This window comes from Macaca thibetana, chromosome 1, assembly GCF_024542745.1.
Source record: "Macaca thibetana thibetana isolate TM-01 chromosome 1, ASM2454274v1, whole genome shotgun sequence".
NCBI classification, from domain to species: Eukaryota; Metazoa; Chordata; class Mammalia; order Primates; family Cercopithecidae; genus Macaca; species Macaca thibetana.
Genome location: NC_065578.1, coordinates 193389257 through 193402184, shown reverse-complemented (window position 1 = coordinate 193402184; position 12928 = coordinate 193389257). Strand labels below are relative to the sequence as shown.

Here is a 12928-nt window from a genome sequence, read left to right as displayed (position 1 = left end):
ACCTCTTTTTCTTCTTCTTCCTCTTCTTTTTTTTTTTTTTTTTTTTAAGGCAAGTTCTCACTCCTCTTGCTGGGCTGGAGTCTTTTTCTGAAAGAGTTGCTTCCGCTTGTTGGCTTTTGACTGTTGCATTTGAGGCGCTTAGCGCCTTTGTCATCCAGGTGCAGCACATTCTTGATTGGTCTCATGCCTTTGTGGTTGTAAATGTGCCTGGAATCCTAGCCTTTTCATGGTAAACCATATGTATATGTATCTTTTTCACAACTTTTGAGCCCACCTTTATACAATTACACTCAAAAAAAGTAACCTTCACTTGAGACAGTCTCAACACTGCACAAATATTGTGCAGCTAAAGCCCCATATAATCACATAGAAGTCATTCACCTAGACATTAGCAAAATCTCAGAAAGTTCCAAGGCCCCCTTTTTAAGTTTTTGTGTAGATACACAATTGCCGTCTTAAAGGAGTTTCAACTTGAAAACAAATAGCCACCCTAAAAACATTCAAAAACACTTAAACTGCATGCATAATGTGTGTGAGACATGATGTTAGCCTTTGGGAGAATAGAGACACGGAACATGTTTCCTCTCCTTCCCCACAAGCTTATAGAGAGACTTCATTAAGTTGAAAGTCAACATTCCCACTTAGCTTTGCACTTCAAACGACATATTCAAAAAAGCCGGAACTTCTTCCTCTGATTTTCCTCATCTGAGTAAATGGTTTCACAAACTGAAACCTTGAATCCTGTCTCTCTCACACACCCGATCAATAAGTTCTATTGTTTCTGATTCCAAACTGTCTTGAATCAATCCATTTATTTCCATCCTCATTGCTACCACTCTGATTCCAAACCCCTATCACCCTCTCACTTGGAGTATTAATAGTTTCCTTGTTTCTACTCATAATTATTACAAGAAAGCTCAGAGGGGAAAAACACAGATCACGTAATTTCCCTTTTTAAACCACTTTACCTTCAAGGCTCCAGGTGATCTAAGCCTTGCCCTTCTCTCATACCTAGTTAACTACACTCTATTCATGAATACATTAGGCTCACCTACCTCAGGATCTTTGTGCTCAGCCTGGTTCTCCCAGCCTTTTGCATATTTCATGTTTATATCTTGGCCCAAATGTCACCTCCTTAGAGGGGCTTTTTCAGAGCCTTCAATCTTAGGTAGTTCCCCCAAACCCAGTCTTACACTTGTATCAATTGATCTGTTCAGTTTTCTAAAAAGCACATTATCGTTAAAAGAAATGCTCTTGTTTGCTTTGTATATTTTCCACTTTTACATATTACGTTGCAAAGTTCATAAAAGCAGCAAGTTGATTTTATTCACAGCGTTATCCTCAGCACCTGGAACAGTGCCTGACACATAGTAAGCATTCATTAAAGAGCTAAAAATATTTCATGTTTTAAAAATTCTTGAGAGTCTAATTAGACAATACTTTTTTTCAGCTTATGGTAGTATTTTAGCTTCACTATTTTAACAAATGAAAAATTTGCAACAAATCTACAATGCCACTATCCCCCAAAATCATTTTCATGTTTTGCATTTTACATATTATTTTCTAGGCCTTACCTGCATGTCTGCATAATCATAAGTGACTAATTTTGGAACAGCTAGCAATTATTTGAGCTTTACTGAAATTTTTTCATGAGGCCAATTCTATCCTACTGAACTCAAATTTGAGTTAATGATGACCTCATTTTGATTGCTGCTGTAAAAATATATGTGGAAAATAAGATTTCAGAAGAGGAATGAATTCTTGTATTAGTGTCGTGGGATTATAGGTTCCTTTTTTGTTTTTTTTTTTTTGAGATGGAGTCTCACCCTGCCACCCAGGCTGGAGTGCAATGGCGCCGTCTCAGCTCACAGCAGCCAGGTTCAAGTGATTCTCCTGCCTCAGCCTCCTGAATAGCTGGGATTACAGGCACGTACCACCATGCCTAGCTCATTTTTTGAATCTTTAGTAGAGACAGGGTTTCACCATGTTGGCCAGGCTGGTCTCGAACTCCTGACCTTGTGATCTGCCTGCCTTGGCCTCCCAAAGTGCTGGGACTACAGGCGTGAGCCACCGCGCCCGGGCGGGTTATTCATTTTTCTTATTGACATTCTTTGATGATTCTTATAGTGTTGTTACAGTAAAACATTTCTAACAATTATTTTTGATGGTATATATGGAGAATTTGTTGTCATGTATTTGTAAGTTGCTATGTGCAGAAGAATTTCAGTCTAATAAGGTTGGTAAGAAAGATATGTAAGTAATATGAAAATAAGATAAAAGGTGATGAGTGACGCAAGACAGGTATAAATTAAGTACTATAGACATGTTAAGGAAAGAGAAATTTCTTGTAATAGAAATCGGAAGTACAAACTGGGCATGGTGGTGTGCGTCTGTAATCCCAGCTCCTTGAGAGGCTGGTATGGGAGGATCACTTTAGCCCAGGAGCTTGAGGCTGCAGTGAGGTATGATCATGTCACCGCACTCCATCCTGGGTGACAGCAAGACCCTCTCTTTTTTTTTTTTTTTTCTTGACACGGGGTCTTCCTCTGTCGTGTATGCTGCAGTACAATGGCGCGATCTCGGCTCCCTGCAACCTCCGCCTCCCAGGTTCAAGTGATTCTCCTGCGTCAGTCTCCTGAGCAGCTGAGATTACAGGCACGCGCCACCATGCCCACCTAATTTTTTTGTATTTTTAGTAGAGACAGAGTTTCACCATGTTGGTCAGGCTGGTCTCGTACTCCTGACCTCTTGTTCCACCTGCCTTGGTCTCCCAAATTGCTGGGATTACAGGCGTGAGCCACCCGCCTGGCCCCGAGCGAGACCCTCTCTCAAAAAATAAATAAATCATAAACCTGTGGATTACTGTAGCACTGTTTCTCATCTGTCAAAAATATTTCATGACTATGCATAGTTTGAAAAGGCAAGTTTGTCCTTGGGCAATTTTCAAAATATTTCTTTAATGTATTTTCACAATACTGTTTACCTAATCTTAAGTTTTTAAAAGCAAAATTAAGCCAGTAATTTGAGTCCAATTCCAGTCTCTTATGGGCCATTGCTTAAATTTCAAAAGGGTTTTTTTTTTTAAGTTTATTCTGATAACGAATACCCTATTATTATGATGCTAGTATCTTCCTTAATTATCCTACTCATTGTCTCAACATTCTGACAGTTGGATTGAGCATGTTCGTAAGTTAAATTGTTTTAACTGTATTATTTGATGTTAAGGTACGAGTCCCCACATACCTCAATGGATGTGTCCTTACAGTTTTGTATTCCCTTGAAATGTAACTGTTTTCTATGTTACAGCCTTTATAACCTTCAGTTACTTGAACAAATTCCTTCAAATTCCAGCACTTAAAAGTTTTAAATTACGTTTTGGATAAATACCAAAAGTGTTTTGTTGATGATGTATGTATAAACAAATTATAAATATTAAACGTTACGATTAGACCTATGTAAAACATGATTTACAGTCCACTGAATAACTATCAGTCTCTAACATGTTTAGTGTCATTTAGAAAATACTTTCTAAATTGTCAAATCTGATTGTCTAGGTGATAACAAATTTATCATTTGGAGGAAGTTGGCTTTCTCATTTTCATGTCGTCTTCAGTCTTACTTGACAAGATTTATTCTTTTAGTCAGAAGAGAGTTTAGACTGCTCAGTTTACTCATATTTTGAGTTAGCTTTTCTATTTAGAGTTCACTTGGTTGTGGAATATTCATTTATAATTTGAATCTACATTGTGTAATGGGACCTAATTTTTTTTTTCCTTTGTTTTTGATGAAGTCTCATTCTGTCACCCAGGTTGGAGTGCAGTGGCATGATCTTTGCTCACTACAACCTCCACCTTCCAGGTTCAGGTGATTCTCCTGCTTCAGTCTCCCAAGTAGTTGGGATTACAGGCATGCTTCACCACATCTGGCTAATTTTTGTATTTTTAGTAGAGATGGGGTTTCACCATGTTGGCCCAGCTGGTCTCAAAACTCCTGAGCTCAAGTGATCTTCCTGCCTTGTCCTCTGTAACTACTGGGATTACAGACATGAGCCACCAAGCCTAGCCCCGAAGTTTGTTTTGTTTTGTTTTCGAGACAAGATCTTGCTCTGTTACCCAGGCTGGAGAGCAGTGGTGTGATCATAGCTCACTGCAGCCTGAACTCCTGGGTTCAAGCTATTCTCCTGCCTCCACCTTCTAAAGTGCTGGGATTACAGATCTGAGCCATCATGCTTGGCCTAATTTTTTGTTTGTTTGTTTTAGGGGACAGGGTCTTGCTTTGTCACCAAAACTGGAGTGTAGTGGTGCGAACACAGCTCACTGCAGCCTCCATCTCCCAGGCTCAAGCAGTCCTCTCACCTCAGCCTTCCAAGTAGCTGAGACCGTAGGTACGTGCTACCATGCCTGGCTAATTTTCTAATTATATATTTATTTTTTGGTAGACATGAGGTCTTGTCATGTTTCCCAGGTTGGTCTTTAACTCCTGGGCTCAGGCAGTCCTCCTGCCTCAGCTAACCAAAGTGTTGGGATTACAGGCATGAGCCACCATGCGTGGCATAATTTTTTTTGAGTAAATTATTTTTTTATCTTGAGTATAGAAGTGATTCATGTTCATTGTGGAAAATATGAAACATAGAAAAACAGAAAAGATTACAAAACATCTAATCTGAAATGGTTAAGATTTTGATGAGAACAGTCTCATCTCATTTCCGTATGTTCCTGCCAGCCTATCCATCATTCTTTGTACATGTTTATATTAAAATTGGTGTTATATTTTGGAAACTTTTTGTTTAACTACATTTTGAACATTTTTCATGTTTTAAGATGTCATTTTAATGATGGCAGATCCTATTCAATAGATGTACAGACACCTATTCAACTGGTCCACAGTTGTTGGATATGTAGGTTGTTTCCTTTCTCTGTCGCTGTCTCTCTTTTTTTTTTGGCTATTACTTAATAGTTTCCCTACATAGAATGTGGTGTTTTGAAAGTATATCAAGCTTTAGATTGGTAGTATTCTTGCATTTAATAAAGGGCAGTGGCCTTTGTTGACTGACATGACAATATTTTTATAAAATATGTTATTTGCTTTACAGAAATTTTGAAAATTATTGTAGAAATGTTTTTACCTCATATGAACCACCTGACATTGGAACAGACTTTCTTTTCACAAGTGTTACCAAAGGTATAATACTATTACCTGAAAATACATGTTATAAGGAATCTAACCTCTCAGTCTTAGATAATTTATCATTAATTATGGGTCTGTTTTTCTAATATATCAAATATATTCAAAATAAAAATAAGGAGTAAATAGATCTCATGTGAGACTATAATCGTGTTAGTGTGATCATTAGGCAATTAAAAACTGTTATAGGCTGGGCGTGGTGGCTCATGCCTGTAATCCACGTATTTTGGGAGGCTGAGGTGGGTGGATCATCTGAGGTCAGGAGTTCGAGACCAGCCATGGTCAACATGATGAAACCCTGTCTCTACTAAAAATACAAAAAATTAGCTGGACATGGTGACTGGTGCCTATAATCCCAGCTACTTAGGAGGCTGAGACAGGAGAATTGCTTGAGCCTGGGAGGCAGAGGTTGCATTGAGTCAAGATCGCGCCATTGCACTCCAGCCTGGGCAATAAGAGCGATGCTCCGTCTCAAAAAAAAAAGAAACAATTTTTATTTTCAGATTGTATGAGTCTTTTGCTAATTGATTTTAAATTATTTGTAGTCAATTTTAAATTTTCGTGTATTTTAAAGCCACTGTATTCCAGCCTGGGTGAAACCCTGAATTCCAAAAAAAAAAAAAAAGCTGGAATATTGGCAAAATCAAGTAACTAAGATAAAACATTAAATTCACAGACTACGTTATTACTTTTTAGATATATATGGTATACGTTTTCTCTGAAAAGCACAAGCATACTTTTTTTGTTTTAAATGGAGGCAACCAAAGATACTTTGGTGCCAAAATGAAACATTATTTGTAATTAATCTCTTATTGAAATGGGTTTCTAACTTTAGCTTTTAAACATAATCTTTCAGGTTTCTTGTACTCATAGTCACTTGATGATTCTCTATCTGAAATATTTCTTAGAATTTGTTCTTGACCACCAGAAAAAGATTCAACTATTACATTGATAAAAATAGATGTTGAATGTTAACAGGCCTACGGGAAACAGTATCTTCTTTAACTACATTGTATTGTTGACTATGTTGCTATTCTTATAATGTTTAGGTCATTTAAATTGTTAGAAAGATCCAAGTATTAAGATCTTAGGGTGGCTAACTTTTCACAGACAAAAAGCTTAGTTGTAAGGTCATATACTATACTCTTAATTCAGGAAGGTTATCTTGAATTGGGTCAAAAAGGAAACTGGTTAGAAAATAAGCAAGTAGTGATTAGGAGATTCAGTGCAAATTCCTTCCAGAAAATACCCTTGTAAATGGCCATACGAATGTGGATTCTTCAAGACAGTCAAATTTATTGTGCAAAAGTAATACTTTTATTTCTTGCATCTCTAAAACATGAACTTTGAGTGATTTTTTCAAAAAATTGATGCTATTAAATAGATCCAAACCATAGAAATGGAAAATAAATTTCTGTTTGAGGCTTTTGGGGGGAATTATATTGTAAAAGTACCTTTTCTCTATATTTTGTGCTTAATTAGGTACAATTGTTAAGCTAGATGATAGCCCGTGGATGTTACTAAGGGCAAAATCAAATTATCGTATTGTGTTTTCTCTGTAAAGTTTTGTCTTGTCTTTTCTAGTGATTTCTCTTATTACTGTTTATTACTTGATTTGTTTTTACAGACTGTGAAATTATTTGATGACATGGTATATGAATTAACCAGTCAAGCCAGAGGACTGTCAAGCCAAAATTTGGAAATCCAGACTACTCTAAGGAATATTTTACAGGTAAGTCAAATGTATTAGAAAGCAGGAGAGAGAGGGAGCTTAAAGAATATCAAAATTTTTATACTGATGCTGATTAGCCATGTATTCTTATGTAATGGTGTAATGTTGGAATTAAATGTATAGAATTAAAGACATGAATATAGAAACATGAATTCTGAATAATAAACTCTTATAAGAAGACAAGTCATCAAGCTAGCTTACCCTACCTATATTTTTTTTTTTTGAGACGGAGTCTCGCTCTGTCACCCAGGCTGGAGTGTAGTAGTGTGATCTCGGCTTACTGCAAACTCCTCCTCACCGGTTCACACCATTCTCCTGCCTCAGCCTCCCAGTAGCTGGGACTACAGGCACTCGCCACCACGCCTGGCTAATTTTTTGTATTTTTAGTAGAGACGGGGTTTCACTGTGTTAGGATGGTCTTGATCTCCTGACCTCGTGATCCGCCCGCCTTGGCCTCCCAAAGTGCTGGGATTACATGCGTGAACCACCGTGCTCAGCCTACCCGACCTGTATTTTCAAGGGATATGTGTAGAACACCTGCCATGTGTTTTGAAGTTTGGGTTAGGATTCTAAATGGCTAGACAGTTGTTCCAGTATTTGTAGTTCTGTGAAAAGAGGAACAGACTGTGTTTTGTTCACTGCTGTATTTGTAGCACCCAGCATACTGACTAATACCTTTTCAGTGCACAAAAAATATATTCTGAATGAAATTTCCTTCCTTATTCACAGACAATGGTGCAGCTCTTAGGAGCTCTTACAGGATGTGTTCAGCATGTCTGTGCCACACAGGACTCCATCATTTTGGAAAATATTCAGAGTCTCCCCTCCTCAGTCCTTCATGTAATTAAAAGCACATTTGTGCATTGTAAGGTGAGCAAAGGTCTAATTATACTTTGAATGGTATATTATCAATGTGCATAGGGGCTGAGTAAAATAATGTTTATAAGATTTTACATTTTAGTCTGTATTATTGAAATAAACTTTTCTATACAATAAAGAACATGTAAGTAAACAATTGTTTCAAAAAAAGTGGTTATAAGTAAGTCATTAAAAGTGGCTTTTTGGGAGTTTTTAGTTTTATTTTATTTCCCCTCTATAAAGAAAGAAATTTTAAGAATTTATGTTGAGACAGACACAGGGATCCTGAAATAGTTCTGTCATGTTGCATTGATCAATATTTAGTTACCATTATGATTAGATGTCAGAACTTCCTTTTATAAAGGGAAATTAATCCTTATTTAGTCCATCTCTGCATTCCAAAGGTAGCCTTGAGGCACAAAAGCTTGCCTAGAATTTATGGGGTTCAGACAGTTTTAATATTGCTATTTGCTGAGCAAATGAAAATAGCTAGTTATTTAATACCTCTCTTTGCTGATAGGATGCTAAAAATGTCATGCACCTGGCCTAATGTTACCTTTCTTTTAGTTCTGTATTTGTAAGATCATGGAAGTCAAATAATATTTTATACATGCTTGCATCTCTTGAAGTACACTATATTTAATGGATGTTCACTGAACAATCAATGTGTGATTCAGTAAATTTATGATTTCTAATAGTATGAATTAAAGTAAATTTGGTTCTTGAGCTTTTTATGATTTGTTTTTTCTCTCATTTTTATTTATCCGTAATCAGAATAGTGAATCTGTGTATTCTGGGCGTTTACACCTAGTTTCAGACCTTCTTCAGGCTCTTTTCAAGGAGGCCTATTCTCTTCAAAAGCAGCTAATGGAACTGCTGGACATGGTTTGCATGGACCCTTCAGTAGATGAGAATGATGATATTTTGAATATGGTAATAGGTGAGTGAAGAAAACTTTCTGCTTAGTATATGGTGACTGTAAATCATATATCAGTTAAAATTGTCTCTAATGATTCCTGTTATTTTCTTACTAATTTTGCGTTAACATTGATTTAAATCTTACCAAATACATTTTAATCTTTAAATTTGGAATTTGTAAAATTTATTTTGGGTGCCTTAACCTAGATTTGCGTATTCAGTTACTGTAATTTCTCCACAATGATTAACTTATATAACTTTATGTTCTCTGAGGTTGACCATATTCAGAGACAATAACTTTCACATTTTTTAAACCATAACTCATATTGAGATGCAGTTTATATTTCCTTCCAGAATACATATAAATATGTGCATATGTGTATGTAAATATGTCTATTCTCATATTATAATGAAGTATACTCATTTTACATGTAGTGCGCTTTATACTAGTTTATTTTTATTTATTTATTTATTTTTGACACAGTCTCCCTCTGTCGCCCAGGCTAGAGTGCAGTGATGCAATCTTGGCTCACTGCAACCTCGCCTCCCGGACTCAGGCGATTCTCCTGCCTCAGCCTCCCGAGTAGCTGGGATTATAGGCGTCCGCCACCACACCTGGCTAATTTTTGTATTTCACCATATTGGCCAGGCTGGTTTTGAACTCCTGACCTCAGGTAATCCACCTGCCTCAGCCTCCCAGAGTGCTGGGATTACAGGCATGAGCCACCTTGCCTGGCCAATACTAGTTTATTTTTAAAGAATTGCTGGTTGTAGCACACTTCATTGATTTTATCACTCATTAATGGATTATGAACAAGAGTTTGAAAAACAATATAAGGGCAAAGTTTGCATTCAAAACTTTGGTATAAAGAGAGAAATTTGGTTTTGTGCAATGTATCAGGGCCCTGTCCTCTGCAACACACCCTCTCAAAGTCTATTTATTCACTATTTTATTTATTCATGATTCTGTGAGTCTGCAGTTTAGGGTGGGATCCCCTGAGATAACTTTCTCTGATCCACCTGGGGCACTAGCTCACCCATGTGACTTCAGCGACTTCATTCACATCTGGCTGTTGGCAGAGGCAGAAGTACTTGAGAAAGCCATGTGCATCATTCAGCAGGCTCACCACATCTCAGATACCTGATGCCAGTGGTTTCAGGGTTTCTAAGAGTAGCAAGAGTGAGCAGGTCCCTGTATGCTAGCACTTTCCAAGTTTCTGCTTGCCTTAATTTTATTATTGTCCCCCGGGCCAAAGCAGGTCATAGGGTTTAGCCCAGAGTCATTGTGGAAAAGTGTGGATTCACAAAGGGCAGTCATTGTGGCCATTTTTATAAGTAGTCTACCACAGGCTGAGTAAAAGCCTTGCATGAATACCATGGAAATTAATTTGAATTCTTCCTTTTTAGGTTTTCTTCCCTTAGCAATTTGTTTTGTCATTTTGGATTAGAATTATATCTGTAGAATATTTCAGTTATAATAGGGTACAACTTTTATTCCACTGAACATTTTTAGTTTTATTTAGGTCATCAGGTAGGTATAAACTTCAAAAGTTAATTTTCAATAGGTATAAAAACCGTAACAAGTGTGACACTTAAATAGTTTAAATAATTCTTTTGACACAACTATTTCCAAACTGTGTTACCTATTTTAATTCAATCAAATGTTGAAATTGTTCAGTAGATAGTGTTAATTATGGGAGAAACTCACCCCCATGATATTTGGATGTCTTAAAAGTTCTGTTATCTTTCTTTGCAGTTATTCATTCTTTATTGGATATCTGCTCTGTTATTTCCAGTATGGACCATGCATTTCATGCCAATACTTGGAAGTTTATAATTAAGTAAGTTTGTTTGTTATTTTTTACTTTTTAGAAAATGTTTTCCATATTCCCCAATCTTAATTATTCATGATTCTTTAGATTGCATTTGAAACATTTTGTGTGAATTTAATGTTCACTGACACTGCTGTCTGGTAATCCAGATATTATACATGTAACTCTCAAGCCAAATTGGACTTCTTTACCCTGTAGCCTCTAAAAATAAAAAAAGTGTTTTTCCTAGTTAGCTAGTACTTCAGAAATAATGGGCCATGGGCCAGACTAGAACTTAACCACTTTCCTGCTGCTACTGTTGTTTAACCAGCTCTCAAGTATCCTATTTCTAGGATTAGATAAATTGGTAACTATAATTAGAACTGAATATAATCTTTTCATTAGGTACTTTTAAGTTGTTCACACTTAATTCCATTTATACAGTAATTTTAACTTTCTGAAACTGAAGCATTATAATGGGTCACCAGGGATAGTGCCCATAGCATTCATCAGATTCTTAGGGCTGAGAGGAGATGTGGTTGAGATGTAAAAATGGTTAAGAATATCTACTTTATACACATACATAAAACATTAAAGGTCGGTGTATTTTCAGGTGTTAGGTGCTTTTCTTCTAAGAAATTACCAGGACATTAAGTTGCCATTCAGTGGTTAAGAGTGTTGCCTGGAAGCTGTGTCACATGTGCTTAAATCCATTCTGAAATCATTTACTCCTTCTGAGCCCTTGGGCTATTTGGTTAATTTCTCTGAACATTAGTTTGCTTATCTGAAAATGGAAATAATAATATAACCTTCTTGACAGGGTTATAGTGAGAATTGAGTTCATCACTGAAATGCTTAGAACTGTGCATGACACATAGTTAATGCTCAAGGAATTAGCCACATCGCTATCATCACCACTGAATATCTTCCACTCTTACCCTCTTCCAGTTCATTTTCTACCCAGCAGAATGATCTTTTAAAAAGCAAATCAGTTCATGTCACTCTATTGCTTAACGTCTATCCCATTTTACTAAGAATATCAACCTAATCCTCTCTGGACGCTGCCTCCTTCACCAGCCTGTCTCATGCTACTCTCTCCCTGCTCTTAGTTCCTCAAACATACCAAACTCTCCTGTCCCAGAGCCTTTTCATGGTTTTTCCATCTGCCTAGGATGCTTCTCTCTCCTACTGTATACCTTGCTAACTCCTGCTTATTGTCTTTCAGTTCTCAGCTTAAGAGTTATATCTTCATGATAACATTCTTTGATATCCTTACGCTAAGAATAAACTAGATTAGGTATCTCTATTGTAGCACCTTAGACTTTGTCATTTGACAAATCACAGCCCTAATTAATTATTCTTACAATTATTTAACGTTCTCTCTCATGCTGGACCACAAGTTTCATGCAGGTAAGGCAGAGATTGTGTCCGTTTGTTTGACCCCTTTGTCCCCAGGGCCTGGTAGACTACGTGCCTGGTACGTAGTAAGAATTCAATTAATATTTTACACAGAGAAAAAATTAGCAGCTTATTTAAACATACCTGCTTCAAAGGTAAATAGGCATATCTTATTTATATTATGTCATATATGATGCTTTGTGATTGTTTTTTAAATGTTCTATAAGGTAGATATTGTTGGTGGTCCTAAGTTACTTGATGTGTTACTTGTGGTGATTGTATTCTTTTCTTTTTATTCATTTAGGCAGAGCCTTAAGCACCAGTCCATAATAAAAAGCCAGTTGAAACACAAAGATATAATTACTACCTTGTGTGAAGACATTCTTTTCTCCTTCCATTCTTGTTTACAGTTAGCTGAGCAGATGACACAGTCAGATGCACAGGTAAAATTTGGGCTAATAGCATTTTAAACAGCAACTCTTATTTTCTTTGGCAATTAGTAAATCTCATTTGAATGTCTGGGTCAGTCTGTTTAAGAGGATTTTAATTTATTTCATTTGGGTGTTTTTTTTTTGATCTGTGGGATTATTTATAGCCCATAATTACTTTTCACCCAGAGCATTGCATTAGATTCCTAACTGCTCTCATTGCCTCTAGGGTCTACCTGACTCCCTCTTTGCATTGTGACTGGTTGGTTACAGCATTCTTCTCTGAATCCTTTCATTCTTTTCTGCATGAAAACAAATTATTTTGTTCATATTTATATAACATCTAATATAGCTGCAATCAATCTTGCATTTTTTCTTCACCAATGCATTGCAACCTTTAGGGATACAAGTATGTTTGTGCATGTATATATATGTATCAGTCTTTTAAAGTTGATGTATTCATACATTCATTTTTATTTCGAAAAGTGAGAGCGTTGAATTGGTATTCCATTTATGAAACAGATTAAATTTGTAGTACGATTATTGGGAATTATAACTCATTAGTACCTTTTGCTTTCAGACTAGCCCTCTAATTTTAT

The 12928-nt window shown here is 36.5% G+C and overlaps 1 protein-coding gene across 12 annotated transcripts in view; it reads left to right on the top strand.

Moving 5' to 3' along the window:
* FIRRM (FIGNL1 interacting regulator of recombination and mitosis) overlaps window positions 1–12928 on the top strand; it is a 57827-nt gene that overhangs the window by 784 nt on the left and 44115 nt on the right. For 5 of the 12 annotated variants that reach the window (XR_007724168.1, XR_007724169.1, XM_050783760.1 and 2 more), the window contains exons 2-8: window positions 3147–3186; window positions 5093–5181; window positions 6812–6916; window positions 7646–7786; window positions 8549–8714; window positions 10449–10533; window positions 12206–12344. Coding sequence is in view for 10 of the 12 variants with exons in the window: in XM_050783760.1 (XP_050639717.1) it covers window positions 3147–3186; window positions 5093–5181; window positions 6812–6916; window positions 7646–7786; window positions 8549–8714; window positions 10449–10533; window positions 12206–12344 (765 nt within the window). In the remaining 2 variants the exon portion in view is untranslated. Of the gene's footprint in view, window positions 1–89; window positions 1371–3145; window positions 3226–4259; window positions 4385–5092; window positions 5182–6811; window positions 6917–7645; window positions 7787–8548; window positions 8715–10448; window positions 10534–12205; window positions 12345–12928 lie in introns of those variants that run through there. The other 7 variants (XM_050783771.1, XM_050783789.1, XM_050783781.1 and 4 more) reach the window with 7 other exon arrangements.